The sequence below is a fragment of the Marmota monax genome, unplaced genomic scaffold (genome assembly GCF_021218885.2).
Source record: "Marmota monax isolate L192 unplaced genomic scaffold, Marmota_monax_Labrador192_F-V1.1 WCK01_AAM20220418_F8-fsc00108, whole genome shotgun sequence".
NCBI lineage: Eukaryota > Metazoa > Chordata > Mammalia > Rodentia > Sciuridae > Marmota > Marmota monax.
The window spans coordinates 5,501,720-5,529,143 of record NW_026694593.1 but is presented as its reverse complement, the minus strand read 5'-3'; the positions used below and the strand labels follow the sequence as shown (position 1 = coordinate 5,529,143).

General features: G+C 37.6%; 1 protein-coding gene across 6 annotated transcripts in view; it reads right to left on the bottom strand.

The window, feature by feature from the left end:
* Positions 1-25,970, bottom strand: part of Arnt (aryl hydrocarbon receptor nuclear translocator) — an 83,274-nt gene extending 57,304 nt beyond the window's left edge. For 4 of the 6 annotated variants that reach the window (XM_046421512.2, XM_046421514.2, XM_046421516.2 and 1 more), the window contains exon 1: positions 17,628-17,791. In XM_046421512.2, the coding sequence (XP_046277468.1) occupies positions 17,628-17,652 (25 nt within the window). In that variant the 5' untranslated portion in view covers positions 17,653-17,791. Of the gene's footprint in view, positions 1-17,627; positions 17,792-25,829 lie in introns of those variants that run through there. The other 2 variants (XM_046421513.2, XM_046421510.2) reach the window with 2 other exon arrangements.
* Between the last annotated feature and the right edge of the window lie 1,454 nt (positions 25,971-27,424).

Sequence of the window (27,424 nt, the reverse complement as noted above, 5' to 3'; positions counted from 1 at the left end):
TCAAAACTCAACACTAAAAAAGCAAACAGTTCAAATATAACATGGGCAAAAGTCATGAAAAGATATAGTGAGAAAAGTGAACCAGTAGGCATCACAAAAACAGACGTTAAATTATACTTCAGAGCTATAGTTAAAAAAACAGCATGGTATTGACACCAAAACAGACATGAAAATCAACAGGACAGAATAGAAGACACAAAAACAAACCCACATAAATACAGTTACCTCATACTAGACAAAGGCACCATAAATATACATTGGAGGAAAGAGAGCCTCTTCAATAAATGATACTGGGAAAACTTGAAATCCATATGTAGCAGAATGAAATTGAACTCCTATCTCACAAAATTCAAATCACAGTGGATAAAGGACCTAGGCCTTATACAAGAAACCCTGCACCTACTACAAGAAAATGTAGGCCCAAATCTTCATCATGTCAACTTAAGAACCGATTTCCTACACAAGATCCTAAAGCGCAAGAAGTAAAATCAAGAATCAATAAAGAAATGGTTATCAAGCTAAAAAGCTTCTTCACAACAAAGGAAATAATCAAGAACATAAACAGCCAGCCTACAGAATGGGAAAAAATTCTTGCCACCTGCAACTCAGTCTCCAGGATATATAAAGAACTCAAAAATATTTAACACCAAAAAACAATAACAACAACAACAACAACAAAATCAAATAACACAATAAACAGGCAAAGGAACTGAACAGGCACTTCACAGAAGAAATATGAATAATCAATAAATATATGAAAAAATGTTCAACTTCTCTAGCAATTAGAGAAACGCAAATTAAAACAACACTGAAATTCTATCTCACTCTAGTCAGAATAGAAATTAGCAAACATACAAGTAATAATAAATTGTTGGCAAGGATGTGGGGAAAATGGTACACTCATACATTGCTAGTAGGACTTTAAATTGGTGCAACCACTCTGGAAAGCAGTATGCAGATTCCTAAGAAAACTTGGAATGGAACCAACATTTGACCCAGTTATCCCATTCCTCAGTATATCCCCCAAAGGACTTAAAAATCAGCATACTCCAGTTACGGAGCCACATCAATGTTTATAGCAGCTCAATTCACAATAGTTAAGCTATGGAACTAACCTAGGTGCCTTCAACAAATGACTGGGAAAAAAAAGTGGTATATATACACAATGAAATATTTATTCAGCCATAAAAAAGAAAGACTTTATAATTTTTGCCAGTAAATTGAGAGATCTGGAGACTATCATACTAAATGAAATAAGCCAATCAAGCTCATAACCCACTTGAATCAAATTGTGAAATATGATATATCAAGAACTATGTAATGTTTTGAACAGCCAACAATAAAAAATTAAAAAAAAAAAAAAAAAAAAAAAAAAAAAAAGCCAATCAAAAAAAAAAAAAAAAGATCAAATGTTCTCTCTGACATGTGGATGCTAACACAATAAGTTAGGGGCAGAGGGAAGAACAGAAATTCATTGGATTAGATAAAGGGGAATGAAGGGAAGGGAGAGGAAATGAGAATAGGAAAGACAGTACAAGGGACTAGACATAACTTTCCTCTTTTCATACAAGAATATACCACCAGTGAAACTCCACATCATGTACAACCATGGGAAAATGGAAGGTGGGAGTAAACCCAAACGGAGTTACAAGAAGGATTAAAATTCAGACTAAAGAACATTACATTTTTTAGGAAAATAGAAGGTGGGAGTAAACCCAAATGAGATATGATTAAAATTCAGGTTGAAGGACACAACCAATAGCCTTGATACTTTTTCAATGCCTGTTTAACACAGATTTAGCTCCATGCTCTACCCCAAACCACATAAGCCCCTAAGTTAGCACACAAAAATGGGTTTATCTGCTATCTGGTCCCCTCTCATTCTCTCTCTTCAAATACATCATACTTTATTTATTCTTCCCTTCCTTTATTGTCCGTGGATTTCAAGACAATAACCCAGAAGGAAAATTGGTGATGTGGGGAATCTAGTTTCATCTCATTCTGACTTTAATCACCAAGCCACATCCCCAGTACTTTGTTGTTGTCGTTGTTGTTGTTATTGTTGTTCAATTTTGAGACAGGGTCTCACTAAGCTCATTAGGTCCTCACTAAATTGCTGAGGCTGACTTTTAACTTGTAATCCTCCTGTCTCAGCCTCCAAAACCACTGGGATTAGGGGCAGGCACCGAGATGACTGACCCAGGCATTTTTTCCTAGGAAAATGGAAGACCTACCTTTGCACAAAAATCTGTACACAAGGGGCTGGGATTGTGGTTCAGTAGTAGAGCACTTGTCTAGCACATGTGAGGCAGAGTTCAATCCTCAGCACCACATAAAGATAAATAAATAAAGGTATTATGTCCGTCTACAACTAAAAATATTTTTTTTAAAAAGTGTACACAAAAGTTCATAGCAGTTTTATTTGTAACAACCAAAAACTGATTTTAAAAAAGATATCTTTCAACAGAGGAATGGTTAAACAAACATACCATTACCATTGCAATAAAAAGAAAAATCGATTGATACACTATCATCTTATGTAATGAATAACATTCTTTTTGTTTGTTTGATTTTGTTTTTTGTACTGAGGATTGAACCCAGGGGTGCTTAACCATGGAGCCACATCCCCAGTCCTTTTTTTTTATATTTTATTTAGATACAGGGTCTAGCTGAGTTGCTAAGTGCCTCCCTACGTTGCTGAGGCTGGCTTTAAACTCATAAACCTCCTGCCTCAACCTCCCAAGTCGCCTGGGATCACAGGCATGCATCACTGCACCCTTCTATATGTACTAAATAACATTGTAAAAAAAGTTCCATAGGTGTCTCCAAACTACCAAGAGGGTTCATAGCGTACAAAGATTAAGAAACTTATCTAGAGGCTGGGGTTGTGGTTCAGTGGTAGAGTGCTTGCCTAGCACGTGTGAAGCACTGGGTTCCATCCTCAACATCACATAAAACTAAATAAATAAAATAAAGGTATTGTGCCCATCTACAACTAAAAAATATTAAAAAAAAAAAAAAAAAAACGTGACCTAGAGAATTTCCACAATGAATATGGAAATCTTCACCTTGTTTAGTTTTTTTTTTTTTTTTGGACTTGATTCTCATTTTCTTAAAGCAAATATGATATTTTATCAGAAATAAATACTTATATAAAACATCTGTTAATAAAATCATATCTTCCCTTTAGCTTGCTAATAACATGAAACACTCCCAGCCCTTTTCACTTTTTAAATTTTTAGCAGGGTCTCTCTAAGTCTGAGAATAGCTTCAAATATGCATCCTCCTGTCTCAGCCTCCTGAGTCACTGGAATTACGGGCATGCACCACAACTGGTGGCTGCTCGGAACCATTTTTTAGTTCCTGGAACAACCCTACTTGAAAATAGTAATGGGTTGCATCCTGTAAAAATGCATGTCATCCAGAACCTCAGAATGTGTTTTTATTTGGAAATAAGGTCTCTCAAGATGCAATTAGTTGGGCTGGGGTTATGGCTTGGCAGTAGCGCACTTGCCTGGCATGCATGAGGCACTGGGTTCGAGTCCCAGAACCACATATAAATAAATAAATAAATGTCAATTAACAAATATTAAAAAAAAAAAAAGATGCAATTAGTTAAGCTTGAGGTCACAACGGATTGGGGGTTAGGGGCTCTAGACCCAAAGACTATTGTCTAAGGGGGAAAAAAGAGAGAGACAAAGAGAGAAGAATATTCAGATAGAGGCAAAGAAATTGGGCGTGGTTGATCTATAACCTAGAAGATAGGAAGCGGTGTCTCCTTCAAGGCCTTTAGATAGAATCAGACCTATCAATATCTTTATTTCAGAACTTGAGACTCTAGAACTGCAAGAGAATCCTTCCAATTTGTGTTGTTTTAGCAACCTTGGGGAACTACCAATAACAATGTATGGTTCATTTAATAAGCTGCTAGATTTGGTATGCTAATATTAGTTCTATTTATTGTATTCATGCATTCATTCTGGAGATCAAAACCAGGGCCACAGATGGATTAGCTCCATTAAAATTGGAGAGAAACTTATTGTGACATTAAGGGTAACACAGTTAAGGAGTATTTTTAGTATGCTGAATTCAAGTACCTTCTATAAAAACCACAGTCTAGCCAGGCACCATGATGCATGCCTGTAATCCCAGCAATTTGGGAGGCTGAAGCATGAGGATCTGAAGTACAAGGTCAGTCTCAGCAATTTATCAAAGCCCTGAGTCAAAATAAAAAGGGGCTGGAGATTGTAGCTCTATGGTAAAGTGCCCTGGGTTCAATTCCCAGTACCAAACACACATACACACCCACACCCACACACAATCTGACAGAAATTACAGCAACAGATTTTAATCACTCAACATATTCTCCCAAACTTATAAACTTATTTCTAAATATAAGTTGCTTTTCTGAAGCCTGAGGTTGTAGCTCAGTGGTAGAGTGCTTGCTTAGCACGTGTGAAGAGTTGGGTTCAGGGCTGGGATTGTGGCTCAGCCGTAGAGCGCTGGCCTAGCTTGCGCAGGGCCCTGGGTTCGATCCTCAGTACCACATGAAAATAAATAAAGGTATTGTGTCCAACTACAACTAAAGAATAAATACTTATTAAAAAAAAAAATGGGTTCAATCATCAGCGCCACATAAAAATAAATAAATAAATGTATGTGTCCATCTACAACTAAAAATATTTTTTCTAATATTTTATTTTTTTAGTTTCGGCGGACACAACATCTTTGTTTGTATGTGGTGCTGAGGATCGAACCCGGGCCGCACGCATGCCAGGCGAGCGCACCACTGCTTGAGCCACATCCCCAGCCCCATACAACTAAAAATATTTTTTAAAAAATAAAACCTGAGGGCTGGGGATGTTGCTCAAACGGCAGCGCACTTGCCTGGCACGCGCGGGGCGCTGGGTTCGATCCTCAGCACCACATAAAAATAAAGATGTTGTGTCCACCGAAATCTAAAAAATAAATATTAAAAAATTTTCTCTCTCTCTCTTAAAAAAAAAAAAACTTGGGCTGGGGTTGTATAGTTCAATGGTAGAGCACTTGCCTCGCATGCATGAGGCACTGGGTTCAATCCTCAGCACCACATAAAAATAAATAAATAAAAATAAACATACTGTGTGGGGTTGGGCAGATAGCTCAGTGGTAAAGCATCTGCCTAGCATGCATGAGGCCCTGAGTTCAACCCCCATCACCACATAAAAAATAAACAACAATAAAAAATTATATTAAAAAAATAGCCATTAAAAAAAATAAAACTTGCTTTTTTTTTTTTAAAGATAGAGTGAGAGAGGGAGGGAGAGAGAGAGAGAATTTTTAATATTTATTTTTTAGTTTTCAGCGGATACAACATCTTTGTTTTTTGTATGTGGTGCTGAGGATCGAACCCGGGCCGCACGCATGCCAGGCGAGCGCGCTACCGCTTGAGCCACATCCCCAGCCCTAAAACTTGCTTTTTTGAAGCAGAAAAAATAATGTAAGTCACCAAAAACAGGAGTGATAAAGGAAGCATTACAAAACTAACAGATAATAAAATGTTCAAAAAGAAATGATGGTAGCAATGACTCATGACATGCCTAATTTGTGTAACAAATGAACCACTTAGGAATTTTTTTTTCAAATTTTATTTTTAAAAATCTACCTCCATTGTTGGACATAGTGGCACACACCTATAATCCCTGTGACTCAGGAGGCTGAGGAAGGAAGATTGCAAGTTTGAAGCCAGCCTTAGCAATTTAGCAAGGCCCCAAGCAACTCTGTGAGACCCTGTCTCAAAATTTAAAAAATAAAAAGGGCTGGGGATTTAGCTCAGTAGTAAAGTTCCCCTAGGTTCAATCCCCAGTACCAAAAAAAAGAAAAAGAAAAAACAATTTCCTACAAATTATAACAAACTGTACCAAATGCTGAACACAAAATACATGTCTTTAATACAAGAGTAAAGCACATATAATTATCTTTAATACATATTCACTTTAATACTGGATAGAGAATACTTAAAAGGCTGGGGATGTAACTCAGCCTATCATGCCTCGAGGTTTGATCTCCAGCACCAGAGAGAGGAAAGATACAGAGAGAGAGGGAGAAGGAAGGGAACACACTGAAATGCCAATATTAAAATAGTGATATGTCTGTAATTTTGTATGTGTGGGGTTTTTTGTTTTTTCTTTTTCTGCAGCACTGGGATCCAACCCCAGACCTTACACATACTAGATAAACACTACTGCTGAGCTACATGCCCCCCAAAAAATGAGGCATTGCAAAGCTACAATCATCAAAACAGTATGGTGCTCACATAAAAACAAATATATAGATCAATGGAATAGAACAGAGCAAAGAAAGGAATCTAGGGAAAACACCTCACAAATATGGCCAATGAATTCTCAACAAGGGTGCCAAAATCATTCAATGAGAAAAGACCAGTCTTTTCAACAAATAGTGGGGAGAAAATTGGATATCTATATGCAAAAGAATGACCCTACTCCATATAATAAAACTGAATCAAAATGGATCAAATACCTAAAGGTAGAGGAAAAAAATTATAAAACTCTGAGAAGAAAATACAGAGAGAAACCTTCATGACATGGAATTTGGCAAAGAATTCTTGGAAATAGTATCAAAACCCCAAATATGGGGATGAAGATGAATGGATAAAGAGAAAGTAGTCTAGACATACAATTGAACATCATTCAGCCTCAAAAAGGAAGTTCTGACACATAAACAACATAGATGAACCTTAAAGATATTATGTTAAATGAAACAAACCAGTTACTAAAGGACAAACAATGTATGATTTCATTTATATGAGGTACCTACATCATTCATATTCCTAGAAACAGAAAACAGAATGGTGGTTGCCAGAGATTAGGAGAAGGAGGAATGGGGAGCTACTGTTTAATGGGTATGAGTTTCAGATGAAAAAAGACCTGGAGGTAAACTACGGTAATGGTTGTACAGATATATAAATGTATTTAATGCCATCAAACTATATACTTGCAGCCAGGCTCAATGGATTACAGCCAGCCTGTAATCCCAGCAGCTCAGGAGGCTGAGGCAGGAGGATCACAAATTCAAAGCCAGCCTAAGCAAAAGTGAGGCGCTAAGCAACTCAGACCCTCACTTTAAATAAAATACAAAATAGGGTTATGGATGTGGCCCAGTGGTCAAGTACCCCTAAATTCAATCCCCAGTACCCAAAACCAAAACAAAACACTATACATTTAAAAATGGTTAGGAAGATAAATTTCACTATGTGTATTTTTCTGCTATTAAAAAAAATTTTAAATAAATATGCACATATGCATATATATATAAAAATAAAAGCCAGGCACACATGGAATCACAGCTACTCAGGAGGCAGAGGTAGGAGGTCTACAAGCTTGCATCCAGGTCAACCTTGGCAACTTAGTTAAGACCCTATCTTAAAAAAATAAAAAGGACTGAGGATGTAGCTCAGTGGTAGAGCACCTGCCATGCATGAGGCCCTGGGTTCAATCCACAGTACAGGGGGGAATACACACACACACACACACACACACACACACAAGTGTAGTGGCATGCACTTATAATCCCAGCTACACAGAAGGCAGAGGAAGGAGGATTGAAGCTTGAGTCCATCCTGAGGCAACATAGCAAGACTGCATCTCTAAAAACAAAATAAAACAAAAACAAAAAATTCCAAGTTGTTCTATATTAATGAGATAGGTTATCCATTACATATATGAACATGACAAAAACAAGTTACAGCTGCGTACAGTGGTGCATGCTATAATCCTAGCAACTTGAGAGGCCTCAGACAGGAGAATCCCAAGTTTGAGGCCAGCCTGGGAACACAGCAAGACCCTGTCTCAAATTAAAAAATGAAAAATACTGAGGTTATAGCTCAGTGATAAAGGCTCAATCCTCAGCACCAAAACAAAAACAAAATTACAGAAAAGTATATTAATATAATTTTTAATATATTATATTCATAACCAAAGTCTGAAAGGTCTCATACTTATTTGTGCCTACTATGCCAGGTACTATTACAGGCCCTGGAGATAAATCAATAACAGACAAAAATCCCAACCCTTATAGATCTGACGCATTAGCGGTGACAAGATTTAAATGTAAATTATAGAAGTATGTGGATGAATTAGACTCATAAAAAATGAAGCAATAAAGGCCAAAATGAGAATGACAAGATGAAAAGATACCTCTAAAATAAACTTTATTTATTTGTTCATTCATTCTTTCATTTATTCTAGGGATCAAATTTTATCACTAACCTATATCCCCAGTCCTTTTTTTATTTTGAGACACAGTCTCGAAACTTGAGGAAGCTGGTCGCAAATTTGGAATCCTCCTGCCTCAGCCTCCCAAGGCACTTATATTACAGGCTTGTGTCATCACGCCCAGCTAAAATTTTAAACTATGTGATTTCTGAATAAGATAGTAGACTAAATATATGCACCCACTTTTACTCCCTCATCTCCTCACACATACAACAAATATATACATATATATATTTTTTAAAGGAAAGAATTTATGACATAAAACCACAAGGATGGAAAGAGGAGCAGTCAAGTTTGAAACTAGAGATCAAATAGAACATTGCCTTAGTAGACCCACAAGAACTGAATTCTAAAACAACAATGGAAAAGGCAGAAAACCAACCTAATTTACACTACAGAATTCCCTAAACCCTAAAGCTGGTAGTTCCAGGTACCAGCAGGTGTGCAGAGCAGTGAGAATGAAAACTAAAAGGAGAATTAATCACAGTGTTCAGGAGAGATGTGGATTCTGATCCTATCCTCCATTTCTTCTGGCCTGAGCAAGTGCCCCTTCCTCACTGTGCCAAAAGATTTACTTCCCAGACAGTATAAACCAAAGATTCTCTGGTCTAGGAAAAACTAACTGAGTTATAGGCCCAGACTAAAAAATAAATTTTTAAATAATATATATGTGATATCAACCAAGATGAAAACAAACACAGCTCTTTGTTCAGCTTGGGAAATTAGAAAATCTATACTTGTCATGAAAGATACAGAAAAGTTAGGAAAGATACAGAAAAGTTAAGAAAGGCCAAGTTTTAAAGGAAATATTAATGAGGAACTATGTAGTACATTAAACATTATTCAAACAGAGATGTGTTTAAAATAGATAAAAATATAGAAAAGTAAATGCTGAACAAGGTAGAAAGGCAAGCAGCAATTAAAAAGGCAGGTAGGTAGGCGGGCACAGGGGCACTATAACCCCAGCAGATTGGGAGGCTGAGGCATACATACATATGGGCTGGGGCTCAATCATTAAGCACTACTGGGATCAATCCATGGTATTAAAAAAGAAAGCAAGTAAATAAGCAAACAGGCAGAAATGAAGGAAGCTGCTTGGCTTACTATCTAGTTAGGAGTTCTAGCCCAATGAATGACAGTACCAGCCCTGGGTTTGTTTTCATTTTCTGAGCAAGAAAATGAAAATGAACACGCAAAAGGGATAAAGAAGGGTACAGACAGTCAAAAAGAACAAGCAATGAAGTGTTTCTTTCTGGTTTCTTTTTGTACAAGGGATTGAACCCAGGGGTGCTCAACCCACTGAGGAGTTACAGCCCCAGCCCTTGATCCCTTCTTTATTTCTTCTTTATTTATTTATATTATGAGACAGGGCCTCACTAAATTGCTGAGGGGGGTGATCGAAGTTAAACTTGTGATCCTCCTGCCTCAGGCTCCTGAGCCACTGGGATTACAGGCATGTGCCACCACACCTGGCAAAGCACAGTGTTTCTGAAACTAAGTTTCAAGAAGCAGCTCATCAAAACAGTTCAATTATGGAGTAAAAGAACTCAGAAGGATTCTAGTATAAACCTTAAAAGTTATTGAAAGAGCTGAAACACAGAACTATGAGAAAAGAACATAGAAAGTTACACAAAAGATTTTAGGAAACTGCACCCCTTCAGCTCCTTGTTCAGCACCCTGTACTCTCTCTCCATCCCAAGTAATACTGTGCCCTACAGGCTGCCTGATGTGATATTTCATCTTCTTCATCAGCTAAACAGGTGATACTGGACCAGGATATACCTCAATGGTTGCAGAAAACCTGCCTAGCATGCACAAGTTCCTGGGTTTGAATCCGCATTACTGAAAAAAATAATAATAATAAAATTTAAAAAGCAATACCCTGCCCTCCTTTTTCCTCTCAAAAGCTATCCATTGTAGTACATCTCAGTAGTAAATAATACCAAGACATAATTTAAAAAGTCTTGTAATTTAGCAATTAAGAATGCTGACTAGGGCTGGGGACATAGCTTAGATGGTAGAGTAATTGCCTAGCATGCACAAGGCCCTGGGTTCAATCCCCAGCACTACAAAAAAAAAAAAAAAAAAAATGCTGACTATGCTGGGTGCAGTGAGAATATGCCTGTAAATCCAGCCACTTACTTGGGAAACTGAGGCAGGAGGATCACAAGTGTGAGGTCAGCCCTAGCAACTTAATGAGAATCTGAGCAACTCTGCGAGACCCTGTCTCAAAACAAAGGACTGGGGATGTAGCTCAGTTGTAAAGCACTGAATTCAATCCCCAGTAACCCCTTACCTCCAAAAAACATTAAATTAAATGAAATAATACATATGAGGACTGAAATAATACATTTAGAACATCTATCATACTATTAATAAACTTTAATAATAGTTACTAAAGTATTATAAATGAATTATTGATGTCAATGGCTTTATCAGTGTTCCTTCTTCAAAGAGTATTTTCATATTAACATAAAGAATAATTTATTTATTTATTTATTTATATTATGAGACAGGGTCAGCCCTAGCAACTTAATGAGAATCTGGGCAACTCTGTGAGATCCTGCGAGATCTCATTAAGTTGCTAAGTTGATAGGACTACAAATAGTACCTATCATTAGATGTGGTTTCCAGAAAGACCTTAAATGTGTTCTTTTATTGTTACATCTAAGTAAAATAAATAACCACAGAAACATTGGACAGGGCGGGGGTTGTGGCTCAGCGGTAGACCACTTGCCTAGCACGTTCGAGGCCCTGAGTTCGATCCTCAGCACCACATAAAAATAAAAACAAAAGTATTGTGTACACTATTAAAAAAAAAAGAATAAACCACCAATGCTAGGTTTTACATTCATTCATTTAATCCACAAATATGCACTGAACTCTGGTCTTATATACTAGACATTACTGTAAGAATTGGCATACTATGGTGAACGTGGAAAGCAAAAGTGCTCTCATTAAACTTATGTTCCAATTACATTATTGAAGCCATAAAACTTACTTTGTCCATTCAAACTATGGTGAAAATGTGGAGAAAAAATACAAAAGGAAAAAAAAGATGAAACAAGACATAAATTAAGAGAATTTATCTGAAAAGTCAGAGATAAGTTTCTGATGTAGAGACTAAATAACAAAATAGGACAGTGTACTCTGGCATACAGAGGAAATTAATAAATGTGTCCATTCCTTTCTCTGGGTTTGTTTTCTTTTTCTTTTCTTTTTTTTTTTTAAATATATTGTTTTATTTGTAGATGGACACAATACCATCATTTTATTTATTTATGTGGTGCTGAGGATCGAACCCAGGGCCTCAAATGTGCTAGGCAAGTGCTTTACCTATGAGCCACAGTACCAGCCCTGGGTTTGTTTTCTTTTTCTTTCTTTTTTTTAGAGAGAGAGAGAGAGAGAGAGAGAGAAAGAATTTTTTAATTTTTATTTTTTAGTTTTCGGTGGACACAACATCTTTATTTATTTTTTATGTGGTGCTGAGGATCAAACCCAGCGACCCGCACATGCCAGGCGAGCACATTACCACTTGAGCCACATCCCCAGCCCCCTGGGTTTGTTTTCTTACGAACCAAAGAATTGTCTTATTTGACAACTATCTTGTTTGAAAATGAGAGACCTATCTTGTTTCCAACTCAAAAGTTCATTCACTGATGTCTACTTACTGAAATCACCATGATATGAGACAGCATTCTTAAAAACAGGTGGACTACAAGAAGTACCTATCATTAGATGTGGTTTTCAGAAGGGCCTTAAATGTGTTCTTTTATTGTTACAAGTAAGTGAAATAAACTACATAACCACAGAAACAATGGACAGAATTGTTACTCTTGCACCCCTTTATAGGACTGTACTGCTAGAGAATTAACATTTAAAATAAATATTCTGACTTGCCTAAGGGGGAAAAAGATGGCTCCAAAGACAGTTTCCACAATGGAGGATTTAATTTTATTAGTTTTGGAATTAAGCAACTTCAAGATGTTATGACCTAACTCAAGAATAAAGGATTTTTTATTTTTTTATTTTTCTGCACTGGGGTAGAACCCAGGGTCTTGCACATGCTAGCCAAGTCTTCAGTCACTAAGCTACATTCTCAGCTGGTTTTATTTTCTTGATTACTGCAATTTAGTTTTTGAAGAACAACTACCACTTGGCTTGTTGAAATTCCTATTGTTATTGCCTTAGAAGAAAGTCATCCACACAGAAAACACAGGATGTAAGGGCAATCTGGATTCAACATCTGTCACCCCACGATCCCCAGGGTTGACTCAACTGATCTGGCTGGCTAGGTGGGTGTTCCCTTCCTCTGTCACCACTCCAAATGCATCCCTCCAAAGCTGTCAGCTTGGTCAAAGAGGACAACCTTCCCTGGTAGAGGAGGATTGTTCTTCAGTCAAGAGTGAGTATGGTATGAAGACATGAATTGGTGTGAATATACTTTGTATACAATCAGAGATATGAAAAATTGTGCTCTATATGTTTAATAAGAATTGTAATGATTCCACTGTCATATATAAATATAAATAAATAGATAGATAGATAGATAGAAAGTATACGAGTAGCTGCCCTCCCCTATTAGAATCTCCAAACAAGCTCTCAAGGTCCACACAAAGAACATAAAACACCTTCTCAAAATACCCATAAAACAACATATTATTCTCATCTCTTAGTAAACTATTTGAATGTGGAGGGGGGATAGCATACCAAAAACTAAGCTGAGACCACTATTTCAAAGCAACAAGAAAACTAAAGTTCCAAGAAAGCTGAAGTATCTACTTCTTTTTTTTTTTTTTTTTTTAGTTTTTGGCAGACACAACATCTTTGTTTGTATGTGGTGCTGAGGATCGAACCCGGGCCGCACATATGCCGGGCGAGCGTGCTACCGCTTGAGCCACATCCCCAGCCCCTCTCTACTTCTTAATTTCTAAGAAAATACAGAATATTCAGGATGCCACCACCAATCTACTGCATAAAGATAGGCAGATTGGGATTTCTTTTCAAAATGTTAATTATATTTCAATTGTTGAATTAGTAAAATACACTTAATGAATTTTTGAACGGTCTTTGCAATTTAATATATTTTTAAAAGTTTGGTGTTTTTTTGCTTGTTTTGGCAGTACTAGGGATTGAACCCAAGGCTTCACACATGCTAGGCAGTGCTCTCCCACTGGGCTATATCCCCAATCTTCTTAAGAAGTATCTTGACATCTTAATTTTATGCTGCCTGAATTACTATTTTCCTATATCTGAAAAAGGCAAACAAAGGTAATGGATAAGAATTTTGTTAATTGATGCTTTTTAAAACTATAATTATACTGGTGAGAATTACATTAAAAGAATTTTTCTTTCCTAAATGTCAGCCTTTACAAACCCAAACAGCATTCCTCTTTTGCCTTCTACTATATTTTCCATCCACAATAAACTGTGCATAATAGAACACAAAGACTTCTCTGCTAATGAGAATACCAGAATCAAGAGAGGAAAAACCTACACTCATTACAAACTAATTCACATCTCATGTTTGAATATTAAATTGTAAATCAAATCAAAATGCAATCTTGAGGCTGGGGCTGGGGCTCAGTGGTAGCGCACTTGCCTGGTATGTGTGAGGCACAGGGTTCAATTCTCAGCACTGTGTATAAATAAATAAAATGAAGGTCTATCAACAACTAAAACAATATTAAAAAAAAACAAAACTTATCTTTTCCCAACTAGTCCTTTGGTGCACTACAAATTGCACATCCAATTTTAAAAGTGTTCCTCAAATCAGACATAACGTTCCTATGTTCATATATGAAAAACTCTACATCACATACAACCACAAGAATAGGAAGTCACACTCCATGTATGTATAATATCAAAATACACTCAACTGTCATGTATAACTAAAAAGAATAAAAAATTTTAAAGTAACATTTTTTTAAAAAGGAATAAATTTGGGCTGGGGTTGTGGCTCAGTGGTACAGCACTTGTCTAGCATGTGTGAGGGCCTGGGTTCAATTCTCAGCACCACATTAAAAAAATAGATATCATGTCCATCTAGAGCTAAAAATATTCTTTAATTTTTTTAAAGTGTTCCTCAAAATTGTTAGCAATCTATACCCAAGAAAGACTATTTGCCACTAGTAAGTAGAACTAATGAATAATAAAGTATGAAGAATTACCAATTCATACAGACAAAAAAGTCATCATTATCATCATCTTAGAACTATCACTGCAACACAACAGACTACAAAATATATCATATTCTTCTGATCCAACACCATATTGAGATATGATAAAAATGAAGAACCAGGTCCCTTGAAGAAAGACAGCCACCAGCAGTCTTTAAATCAGAATAAGTGGGTTGGGAATGTAGCTCAGCGGTTGAGCTCTTGCACAAAGCCCTGGGTTCAAGTTCCAGCACTTTAAATATTAAATAAATCAGAATAAGTACAATTACCATGATGAAATGTTGTTATTAACCCTAAATAAAGATTAACTTAAATAAAGCTTAAGAGAAAAGTGAATTCTTTTTTTTTTGGCGGGGGGAGTGTTACCAGATATTGAACTCAGGAGCACTCCACCACTGAGCCACATCCCCAGCCCTATTTTGTATCTTATTTAGAGACAGGGTCTCACTGAGTTTTGCTGAGGCTGGCTTTGAACTATCCATCCTCCTGTCTCAGCCTCCCCAGCCGCTGGTATTACAGAAATGTACCACTGCACCCAACTGAAAAGTGAATTTTAAAAAAAAGATCTTTTCAAAACATATAAGACAGAACTAACAAGGACTATAGGGAAACAACCAGTATTCAACTCCAGCAAAAATACAAAGTAGAAAGTTTTCAAAAAATAGGATTATTTTCTTGGTCCCTAAAATGATTCTAAGGTAAGAAGGTATGTTGCAGCAAGAGATTCGGACCAAAAATTCATTTACTTTCTTTTCACTGAACACAGTACATTTCTACCCTATGTCCGTCCATTCATGGATCTCATTTTCCAAAATTCAACAAGCTACCAAAGTCATCTAGTTATTTCCTAGGGAGAATTAACTGTAATATAGCAAAAAGAGGATTGGAAGTAAAAATTAGATTTGAACTCTCTAGATATGCATTACAACCTACTCCATGTCTTAGACGTGGCCGGCGAGACTTTAATGTTCACTGAGAAACGTCAAGAAACTATTTCTGAAAGAATGGGAACTGTCTCAACCTAGTTCTGATAAAGTTTAAACCTGGGGTTCTGGACCAAAGATACGTCGCGAACCCCAACCATTACACAACAACCATTACACATCTATGATCTTCCTTTTGCTAGAAAGGGGTAAAGGGAAAAATGAAGAAAAAATACATTTTCTTATTTAATTATCATGTACTGACTGTGGGATTGATAAACTTAGAAGAGATAGAAGAATCTTTTAACATCAAAAGCAACATCTAAGGGCTGGGGTTGTAGCTCAGTGGTAGAGTGCTGGCCTCATACATGTAAAGCACTGGGTTGGATACTCAGCACCACACAAAAATAAATAAATAAAATAAAGGCATTGTGTCCATCTACAACTAAAAAAATTTTTTTTAAAGAGAAACATCTAAAAATTGCATAAGCAAGCAAAAAACAATAAATAAAATCATCTGTTTCATTAACAAAGGGTCCTGAACCAAAAAATGTTATTTTCTGATTAGAAATTTAAGCTGATATTGGTCAGCTAATAAAAATACTATCAAGAGACTGTCATTCTGGTGTTGCTTAAAAAAAACAAAACAAAATAAAGCAACCACACCCACACAGCTGGAAAAAAGCTTCTGACATATGCACTAAGACTTGTTTATCCAGGCCACTTCTTAATAAGAGAAACGCTTTGCAATTTGACTAGGGTTATATAAGAACTTTGCAATGTGTGATCAATTTAAAATCTTGTTTATTTGCTCCCTAGTTCACAGATAAGTTATTTCACTCCAAGATCAGGTGTCCCTAACAGCATTTTGCCAATTGTAATAGTTTTACTCCATCACTCAGCACTTTCTTCAAGAGAATTTTAGCCATTAATTTTATTGCCCTTTCCCGAAAAAATTTTTTGAAGATTAAAATGTTAATATTGATGTGGGACATATCAACATCTTAAAATAGTTCTCTCCTGGGGGCTGGAGTTGTGGCTCAGTGGTAGAGCACTTGCCTGGCATGTGTAAGGCACTGGGCTCAATCCTCAGCGCACCGCATATAAATAAATAAATATAAGATCCATTTACAACTAAAAAATATTTTTGAAAAATAGCTCTGCTCCCAGAAGCACTGTGAAAAAGACAGTAAATTCAAGGATGATTTCAATTTTAGTATCAAAACCTGCCTTTCAGAGACATAAAGAAATTCAAATTTAAATTTCAACAGTGAATGACAGCAAGGAATTCTTCCTCTTCCATTCCCCACTCCACTTTTTTTGAGACGAAATAAATTGTGAAGCTAACCTGGAACTTTTGATTTTCCGGGGTCAGTTTATGGTGTAACACACCCGATCAAAAAAAAAAGATTTCTGGGAAAGGATATATTTTATTTTACAAGGCAATGACCAAGGATATTGAAAAAAAAATTCCTAGGGAGAAATAACTGTAATATAGCGAAAAGAGGATTGGAAGTAAAAATTAGAAGATTTGAACTCTCTAGATATGCATTACAACCTACTCCAATGTCTTAGACTTGGCCCGTGAGACTTTCATTAATGTTCACTGAGAAACGTCAACGAACTAAACTTTTTCTGAAAGAATGGGAACTAGTTCTGATAAAGTTTAAACCTGGGGTCCCGAACCCCCACCATTACCCAAACCTCTGCCCTCAGCACAGGCCCTCCTAACACTTAAAAAGAAAATCTCAAAATACAGCCCGGGGTGGTGGTGGGAAGGAGAGACCCCTGAGTAGATCGTCAAGAATTTTAAATTTTAAAATGAAAACTAAACTCCAAAAGCAACGCCTCAGCTCAACAGCAACGTGGTCCGGTGTTTATGAACCCAACTACTCTGGAAGTAAGCGCAGCCACGGCGCCCACGGAGCCGGCCCCAGGCAGCTGCCGCCGGCGCAGGGTGACAGACGACCTCAGCACACACCGGCACATCGCCCGAGAGGAGGCCGGCTGCCCGGCCGCCGCGGCCACTCTCACTCAGCGGACCCCCAATTCCCGCTAGGACTCCCCGGTCTCCGGGGCCGGGCCCTCCCCCATGGCACCCCTCCCCCATGGCACCCCTCCCCCACCGCCCAGTGCCCCGCCCGCCCCCGCACCGTCAGCCCCGCCACCGCCGCGCAGCCCCGGGTCTCCTCAGTCGTCAGCCCCTCGGCCCCTCCCCCTTGAGGGGAGCCCCAGTCCTCCCGTCTCCTCACCGGGGTTAGCAGTAGTAGCCGCCATGGCCTAGATGCCACCGCCGCCGCGCCACCCACCCCCCTAGTGGGAGGAGCTGTCGCCACCGAGCCGGAGGAGGGAGGGGAGAGAAGAGCCACTCCCCAGAAGCGGCGCCCCCCTGCCGCCACCGCTACCGCGGAACCCAAGATGGCGGACGCAGCAACCCCCACCGCCCCGGCCCCCGGGGAGGAGAGGCCCCGCCCACTGATGGGCGGGGCCATACTGCAGCCGGCCTCTCTGGGAAACCGGACCAATGGTGTCCAAAGTGGCTAGCGGGCAGGGCTGGGGACGGCGCCTGCCGGTCCCTGGAAGGCAGGGCGAGGAAGAAATCCAGCTGTCTCCCTAAACACGCCTTTTTTGCGTCAGAGGGAGGTCAGTGACCAGTTGACGTCAGTGAAAAGCAATGAAAAATGGGCATTTCACTAAAAAGTTTTGACTTGGTAGTCAGTTCGACCGGGTATTCCCCTGCGGACTATTTATTTCGTAAATCTTCTTTAGGTGTTCTAATACTTCACAAGGTGGCTTGTCCTCTAGTGGAAAAAAGTTCAATAACTAATTTTTGAAAGATTTCTAATGGATCTGGTAGGGTAAAAGGATCTGGGCATTTATGATCTGGTAAAGGAGATAGTGACAGCCCAAACCAGAGGCATTGAAGAAGTTATTTTTGATTAAGGTGAATAGAATAACATCCTTTGGTCAATAATAGGAACAAAGTGACAGGTTTTCAGTAAGGAAGTGATCACATGCTGACTGCACAGATTGATTTTCTAGTAATAGGAAGCACTGAGCACTTTAGACTACTTATATGTATTTTCTCATTTAATTCTTACAACTACACTATGAGATCTATTCTACTGTTATTTTCATTTTGCAGCTAAGGAAATAGAAACAAAGAGGTTAATCAAGGGACATCCAGCAAGTAAATCCAGTAGTGGTGTGGGAGGCAAAATAAAGGAGTCTGAGACTAGAAACCTTTTCCACCTATCCCCCCGTTCTGAGCTCTACAGATTTAGCACTACGGGGTACTACTACCTTTTCATGTATCTTCACAAATTGTTTAATATGAATTTAATTAGAATTTTAACAAAAATCCTATAATGCTATTCTTTTTTAATTTTTTTTTTAGTTGTACATGGACACAATACTTTATTTAGATGTTTTTTTATGTGGTGCTGAGGATCGAACCCATGTATGAGGCAGGCACTCTACCACTGAGCCACAACCCCTGCCCCCCTATTATGCTATTCTTAGGAGTACTATAAAGATTACATTGATTCATTTATCTCATTTAGCTAAAAGCCAATACATTTTAGAATACTTTGCATATGGGTTACATTTGTTAAAATTTAATTTTCTTTGTTACCATTTGTTGTTATATTTCTAATTTTACCAAATAGGGAAAAAAAAAAAAAAAAAGTCATCCACTTAGATAGGTTCAGTGGTGCATGCAACTGGAAAGGCTGAGGCAGGAGGATCGCAAGCTCCAGGCCAGCCTACATAATAACTAAGACCCTGTCTCCAAAAAAAAGAGGTAGGGGTATATCTCAGTGGTAAAGTGCCCCTGGGTTCAATCTCCAATACCTACAAAAATAAAAATATGGAAAGAAGTACACTAAGGCATAGAAATATGAAAAAAGTTAAGTACTCCAATTGAAAATTACAATTGAGGGGGGGCTGGGATGTAGCTCAGTGGCAAAGCATCTGCCTTGCATTAGCAAAGCCCTGGATTCAACCCTCAGTTCCAAAAAAGACCAAAAAAAAAAAAAAAAAAAAACACCAAAATTATAATTGAGGGGCTGGCATTGTGGCTCATTGGTAGAGCACTTGCCTAGCATGATTGAGGCTCTGGGTTCCATCCCTGGCACCACATAAAAATCAAAACAAATAAAATAAAGGTATTGTGTCCATCTAAAAAAAATTAATTACAATTGAATTTAATTAAGCAAGACTCCAGTGCAGATATAGAATGTGAATGTGTGTGTCTTAAATATGGTAAGTTCAGGCTGGGGTTGTAGCTCAGTGGTAGAGTGCTCACCTAGCACATGTGAGGCTCTGGTTTTGATCCTCAGGACTACAAAAAATAAGTAAATAAAATAAAGGTATTGTGTCTATTGCTGAGCCACAACTCCAGCCCAAACAAAAAATATTTGAAAAAAATAAATGTGGTAAGATCATGAAAGCAGCCAAAAATTTTAAGGTAACTAAGAAGTACAACTATGAATATCTAACAATTGGATTTTTTTGGACTAGCAATCAATCCATTTGTCCTTTGCCTGCTGCACTTTCTTTATTAGAAAATTTTGTCAGTCAATGATGTGAAAAACCATTGAAGCATAAGTGGGTGGGCATAGGGGAGGGAATATAGACGGTATAGAGGAATGAGAGTGATCAAATTACGTCCTGTGTATGTGCAAATATAACAGTTTCCACTATTATGTATAATTTGGGAGTGAGGTACTAGGGATTGAACTCAGGAGCACTTGACTGCTGAGCCACACCCCTAGCCCTATTTTGTATTTTTTTAATTTAGAGACAGGGTTTCAATGAGTTCTAAGCACCTTGCCATTGCTGAGGCTGGCAATCCTGCCTCAGCTTCCTGAACCACTGGGGTTACAGGTGTGTGCCATTGCACCCGGCTTATGCATAATTTTAAAGCACCAATTTAAAAAGCAAACCATTGGGGCTGGGGTTGTGGCTCAGTGGTAGCGTGCTTGCCTTGCATGCAGGGGCACTGGATTCAATCCTCAGTACCACATAAATTAATAAAATAAAGGTATTGTGACCATCTACAACTAAAAAATTTTTTAAATAAATAAAAAGCAAACCATTGACGCTTCCAAGACATTTTTTAAACAAAATGTAATACAACTTCTCTACTGAGTAAAATTTATTTTCTCAGAAAAAAATGCAAAACAATGTTTCCTAGCATGACATCAATGAATTTTCTGGATAAAAGAGATGAAGTTTACATTCTTCATAGAAAAAAAAAATTGGTAGAAGTCATTTTGTTACAGAGATATTTGTACAAATAGCTACAAGTTAAAAACAAATATTTAGCTTAAAGAAAGTATAACAAGCTATTGGTAAAATTCTTTATTAAACATTACACAGAATCAGGGTATACACCGTGAAAAGTCAGTATCAGCACTGTGCCTGCTAACAGATGTTTACATTAGGAGTGGACACCACTGTACACAATATGATGGTAGTTCCATCGCAGATGGTAAGATTGCAAAACCTTGATTTTTAACTCTAAGAACAAAATATCAGCCAGGCAGGGTGGCATACACCTGTAATCTCAGAAGCTCTCAAGGCCAAGGCAGGAGGATCACAAGTTCAAAGCCAGCCTCAGCAACTTAACAAGGCACTGAGCAACTTAGCAAGACTGTTTCAAAATAAAATATAAAAAGTGCTGGAGATGTGGCTCAGTAGTTAAACACTCCTGGGTTCAATCCCCTGGTGCCAAAGGGGGGGGGGGGTAAAAAAATCCATAATTTGCAGTCATCCATTTTATGCAATACATGAGAAGAAATGCCCTGAAACTTCCTACTTAGTTTATCATTAAAAAGTCAAGTTACAGTGAATTTGGTGGTACACTCCCATAATCCCAACTACTTGGAGGCTGAGCCAGGAGGATCACAAGTTTGAGACTAGTCAGGCAAATTAACCAGAATCAGTCTCAGTCTCAAATTTTAAAAGGGCTGAGGATATAGCTCAGTGGTAGAGCTCTTACCTAGTATGTGCAAGTTCCTGGATCTTCAGTGGTAGAGCTCTTACCTAGTATGTGCAAGATCCTGGCACTGGGTGGGTGGGGGGGGAATCAAGTTACAGAAAATTACATTTTTCATTTAGTTAAGAATTACTTTGTTGGCAGTCTGAAAAAGTCATCTTGGGATCAAAACTGATGGAGTTGTATTTTAATGCAGAAAATATCTTGTTCCTATAAGAAATCTTTCTCCTAAATTTTGATTCAACATAGAACAAATTAGTACAAACCATAAATATAGTAAAATAGTAGCCAGTGAGCAAAATATTTGAGAATATGTAGGTAAATAGGTATTTTTTCACAATGAAGTATAGATACCAGGAATAGGTAAGATGCAGATACAGTTATTTTTAATAATGACTAAAGGAAAAGTTCATTCTTTTATGTAAATAATACTAACAGAAACTATTTTTATTGTTTCAAGTGTACTTGCTCAAATAGCTTATCTGAGCAATATTTTCATTAACTTGAGCTTATAACTTCAAGTTCTAAATGCCATGTGTTATGGTTTGGATCTAACATGTCACCCAAAGGCTCATGTGTTAAAGGCTTGGTCCCTAGCTGATGACACTATTGGGAGCTGGTGAGGACTCAACTGGAAGGAAGTTAGGTCACCAGAGATATGGCCATGAAAGGGATAGTAGGACCCAGGCTCCTACTCTCTCACTCTTTGCCACCTTGAGACGAACAGCTTTACACCACCACTCACTCCCCACCACAGACCTAAAGCAATGGGGCCAACTTACCATGAACTGAACCTTTGAAACCATGAGTCAGAATAAACCTTTCCTCCTTTTAATTTGATCTTCTCAGATATTACGTCAAAGAAACAGAAAAAATAAATAAATAAATAAAAAAGGGGTACGCTGGCAAGGAAATTGTCATACCTACTTGGCTAATGGCTCCCAGCAAAAGCTGACTAATATACCAACCATGGTTGTTTTGTTATTGTATTATTGCTGTGGTTTTTTGTTCTTGTTTTCTTTTTCTTTTTTCTTTTTTTTTTTTTTTGTGTGTGTGTGGCGCTGGGGATCAAACCCAGGGTCTCACTTGTGCTAGGCAATCATTTCTGCCCTTGAGTGATTACTCTGCTACATATATCCTCAGCCCATTATGATTACTTTTTAGTGTTTTTTTTTTTTTTTTTTTTAGTTAACCCATGCACAATGACTTGTTTTCTGGCTTGTTGAAGTAATGGGTCAGACAACCAATACAAGTCCCAATAGAAGATGAAGTGTGGCTTAATGTCTACAAGGTTCTGGGTTCAATCCACAGCACCAGGGGAAGGGGGGAAAAAAAGATGTGCATGTCTAGACTCCTAATGCTTTTCTCAGACAAAGCACATCTACCTTCCAATTGCTTGCCACCAAAAATCAGTCTTAGCTAATCAGGAAGAATGCCTACCTTATTTTGAAAGATGTCTACATTTTCTATTTATTTTATCAGAAGGTTCAACAACCTTGGGAATGAAGGGCTTCCACATAAGAGTTTTTTGAAAATCTGCATGTTAATGGCAGTTCCACTGAAGATGGTGAATCACAAAGCCATGATTATGTTATGAACAAAGTATTAATGTTATGAACAAAGTATCAGATGAAAGAGTGCTTGCCTAGCATGCACTAAGAACTGGATTCAATTCCTACCACTGGAAAAAAAAAAAGAAATTCAGGATTTTGTAAGAACACACTATAATTATGATGCAGATACCTTGACCACAAAGTTTATTATTTCATAACACATGATTATTTATTTATTTATTTATTTATTTATTTATTGGTATTGGGAGATTGAACCCAGGGACATTTTACCAGTGAGCTACATCCCCATTCCTGAGAATGGCCTCAAATTTGCAATCCTCCTGCTTTAGCCTTCAGAGTTGCTGGGATTACCGGCATGTACCACCTATCACATGTTTTCAGTTTAAAAAGTTAATATTGGGCTGGGGTTATGGCTCAGCAGTAGAGCGCTTGCCTTGCACATGCAAGGCCCTGGGTTCGATCCTCAGTACCACATAAAAATAAAAATAAATAAATAAATAAATAAAGTTAATATTACTACTAAAATTTTAAAATTATATAAATTCTATTATCTTTATTATGGTAAACCATAGTCTTTCCTTCTCCCCCTCCCCCCACATAGGATTGAACCCAGGATCTCACACATGTGAGACAAGCACTCTATTACTGAGTTACATGCCCATGGCAAACCCATTTTTTATTTATTTAGAACTGTAATATGCAGATGTGCCCAAGTTTTACTACATATCCCTGGATAGAATTGCCAGGTTTAGCCAATAAATCTCACAGGACAGATCAATTTTATTTTAGGATTAACAACAAATAATTATTTAGTTTTTTTTGTTTTTCATTTGTTACAACTTCTTTTAATTTACCTATACCTCCTCCTTCCAGTGTTGCTCAGAGAGGCTAACTGAGAAAAGGGGTTGCCTTTCTTTTGTTTGTTTGTTTGTTCTTTTTAGTTATACATGACAGTAGAATGTACTTTGGCATCTCAAACATACATGGAGTATAACTTTCTTTCTTGTGGTTGTACACTGGTTGTGTACTCACATATGAACATAGGAAAGGAATGTCCGATTCATTCCACTGTCTTTCCCATTCCCATCTCCCTTCCCTTCTCCCCACTCCCTCTTGTCCATTCCAGAGAACTTCCCCCCTCCCACCTGTTGTGAGTCAGCATTCACATATCAGAGAGAACATTTGGCTTTTGGTTTGGGGGGATTAGTTTATTTCACTTAGCATAATAGTCTCCAGTTCTATCAATTTACCAGCAAATGTCATAATTTCATTTTTTTATGCCTGAGTAATATTGTGTATATGTACCACTGTTTAGTATGTTTTGAATGTTGCATAGGACAATTTGCACTAAAGAATTTTTATATTTTAATCTGACAACTCTACTTTTGGAGGATAAAATTTTAAGGAACACCAATTTAAGCTATTTGGGGGAGAAAAAAACAGAATCAGGAAATCCACTAGATCCCACCTCTCGACCAAAACATGTGCATCAATTGTAAGAGACTTATCACTGCAAAGAATGTCAGAACCAAAGTTAAAAGAGATAAGAAAAAGGATTTTTAAAAAGAAAGAAAAAGGGCTGGGGATGTTACTCAGTTACTCATGCTTGTCTGGGCATGCATTGAGACCCTGGGTTCAATCCTTAACATCACAAATAAATAAATAAGAAAACAATGAAAAAGGAGATTTAAAAAAAAATGGCAATGAGGAAAAGAATACCTAAAAAAAAAAAAAAAGCCTAGTTTAGATTATGGAAGAAGGTAAGAGATAACCTAGCAAGAATCAGACAATAGAAGGCAAAGGAATTTCAAGATAAAATAGTTTGGGCAACAACACCATATATTCAGAGAAACTAAGGAAAATCAGGATAGATAAGTAAATATAAGAACTGAAAATCAGATGCTATTGGGTAAATAAGTAGAGGCTGCTGGTTATAATAGATCAGTTTTGCAAGAGGCATGACAATGAATAGCAAGTAATTAAATGATATCTGGGGGTAGAGATAGGGTGAGGTAGAAACAGTAAACTATGTCTATAGACTGAGCTTTTTTTTTTTTTTAAAGACAGAGAGAGAGAGAGAGAGAGAGAGAGAGAATTTTTTAATATTTATTTTTTAGTTTTCAGCGGACACAACATCTTTGTATGTGGTGCTGAGGATCGAACCCGGGCCACACGCACGCCAGGCAAGCACGCTACCGCTTGAGCCACATCCCCAGCCCTAGACTGAGCTTGTAGAAAGGGACAAATTAAAAATGCAAGACACTGGACATAGTGGTACACACCTGTAATCCCAGCAGTTTGGAAGCTTGAGGCAGGAGGATTTCAAATTCAAGGTCAGCCTCAACAATTTAGCAAGGCCCTAAGCAAGTTTACAAAAAAAAAAAAAAATATATATATATATATTTTTTTTTGTACTGAATATTGAGCCCAGGGATGTGCTGAATCACTGAGCCACATCCACTGCCCTTTTTTGTATTTTACTTTTTAGAGACAGGGTCTCACAGAGTTGCTAAATGCCTCACTAAATTGTTCAGGCTGGCTTTGAACTCCCAATCCTCCTGCCTTGCCCTCCCCAGCTGCTAGGATTAAAGGCATGCAGGACCACGACTGGCTCAAAATAAAAAATTTTATAAAGGGCTGGGAATGTAGCTTGGTGCTAAAGCACCTCTGGGTTCAATCCCCAATACAAAAATAATAATTATAATAAATAAATATGCAAGAATATGTATGTGTCTGCCGGGCATGATGTATGTGTCTGAGAAGACAAGGGAGACGAGGAGATAAGATTATGACTACGTTTACCCTCAGAAAACCAAGGCAATTTTTTTACTAATTAAATATAGACATTTTGAAGTGGAGGAAAAGAAAGTTTAACTCACCTGTGATGACTTTGGTTCTCAAAGAGTTGGTGAAACTTCTGGTGAGAATAATGTAGAAATGGAGTTGGGTGCAGCTCTAGAGTTGAGGAAATTCAATGTGGGAAATCAACTAGGTATGAATAAAAGGCCAAGATGGTCAAATGCTCCCAAAGTTAAAAGGCATACACGTTCATGAAACTGTGGAGCATTGTTATTCCTTTCTCTGTCAGTTCTGAGAACTGTGAAAGAGAGCAAACACAGCCATTTTCCCAGAATTGGAGACAAATAGACAAATGAGATCAGTATCTTAGGGATGGAAGGTTCTAGAGCCGCAGGAGCAGCACAGTTTAAAAGTCTTTAGAAGGGGATGAAAGTGGCCTGGGAAACCAGTGAAGACAGAAATTAATGAGCTGAGAAGAAAGGTTTAATTCTGGATGCTGACATTGATAGAAAGCAGGTTCCAAATCAAGAGAGTGGGCTTGGGCTGGAGCATAGCTCAGTTGGTATAGTGCTTGGCTTGCATGCATAGGGCCCTGGGTTCAATCCCCAACACCACACACACACACACACACACACACACAAATATATATATATATATATATATATATATATATATATATATATATATATATATATTATATTATATATTAATAAACCCTATCAAATGGGGAAAGGATAGGTGAAGCAACATGCAAAAAAAAAAATGTACAAACAATAGAGACTCAACATTATTATAATTAGAGAAATACAGTTTTTAAAAAGCAGATATTATTTTTAGCCTATTAGGTAAATGAATATTTCAGAGATTAATAGTGACCTCTAATAATGAAACTACAAAAAAAAAGACATTTTCATGCCTATTTATGGGAGTGTAAATTGTGATAACCTTTTTAGTATTTATCTGGAAGTACCTATTAAAATTCTAAATATGCAGGTCCTATAACCTAGCATTTATAGTTTTAATATTTTGAAAAAAAAATTTTTAAGAGAGAGAATTTAAAAATTTTTTTTTTTAAGTTTTCTGCAGACACAACATATTTGTATATGGTGCTGAGGATCGAACCCGGGCCACACGCATGCCAAGCGAGCGCTACCGCTTGAGCCACATCCCCAGCCCCAATATTTTGAAAAATTTATCCCACAAAAACATCTCCACAAGGCACTGGGGTTGTGATTCAGTAGTAGAGCACTCGCCTAGCATGTGTGAGGCACTGGGTTCAATCCTCAGCACCACATAAAAGAAAATAAAGGCATTGTGTTTAACTACAAATAAATAACAAATATTTAAAATAAATAAGTAAAACAAAGGTATTGTGTCCAACTACAACTAAAAATATAATAATAATTATAACAGCCATGTGCAATGGTGCACACCTCTAATCCCAGTGACTCTGGAGGCTGAAGCAGGAGGATCTCAAATTTGAGACCAGTTTCAGCAACTTAGTAAGGCCCTAAGCAACTTAGCAAGATCCTGTCTCAAAATAAAAAATAAAAGAGCTGGGGATGTGGCTCAGTGATTAAACACTCCTGGGTTCAATCCCTGGAACCCAAAAGTAGAAAATAAATAAAATCCTTTAGAGGGCTAAGATTGTGGCTCAGTGGTAGAGCACTTGCCT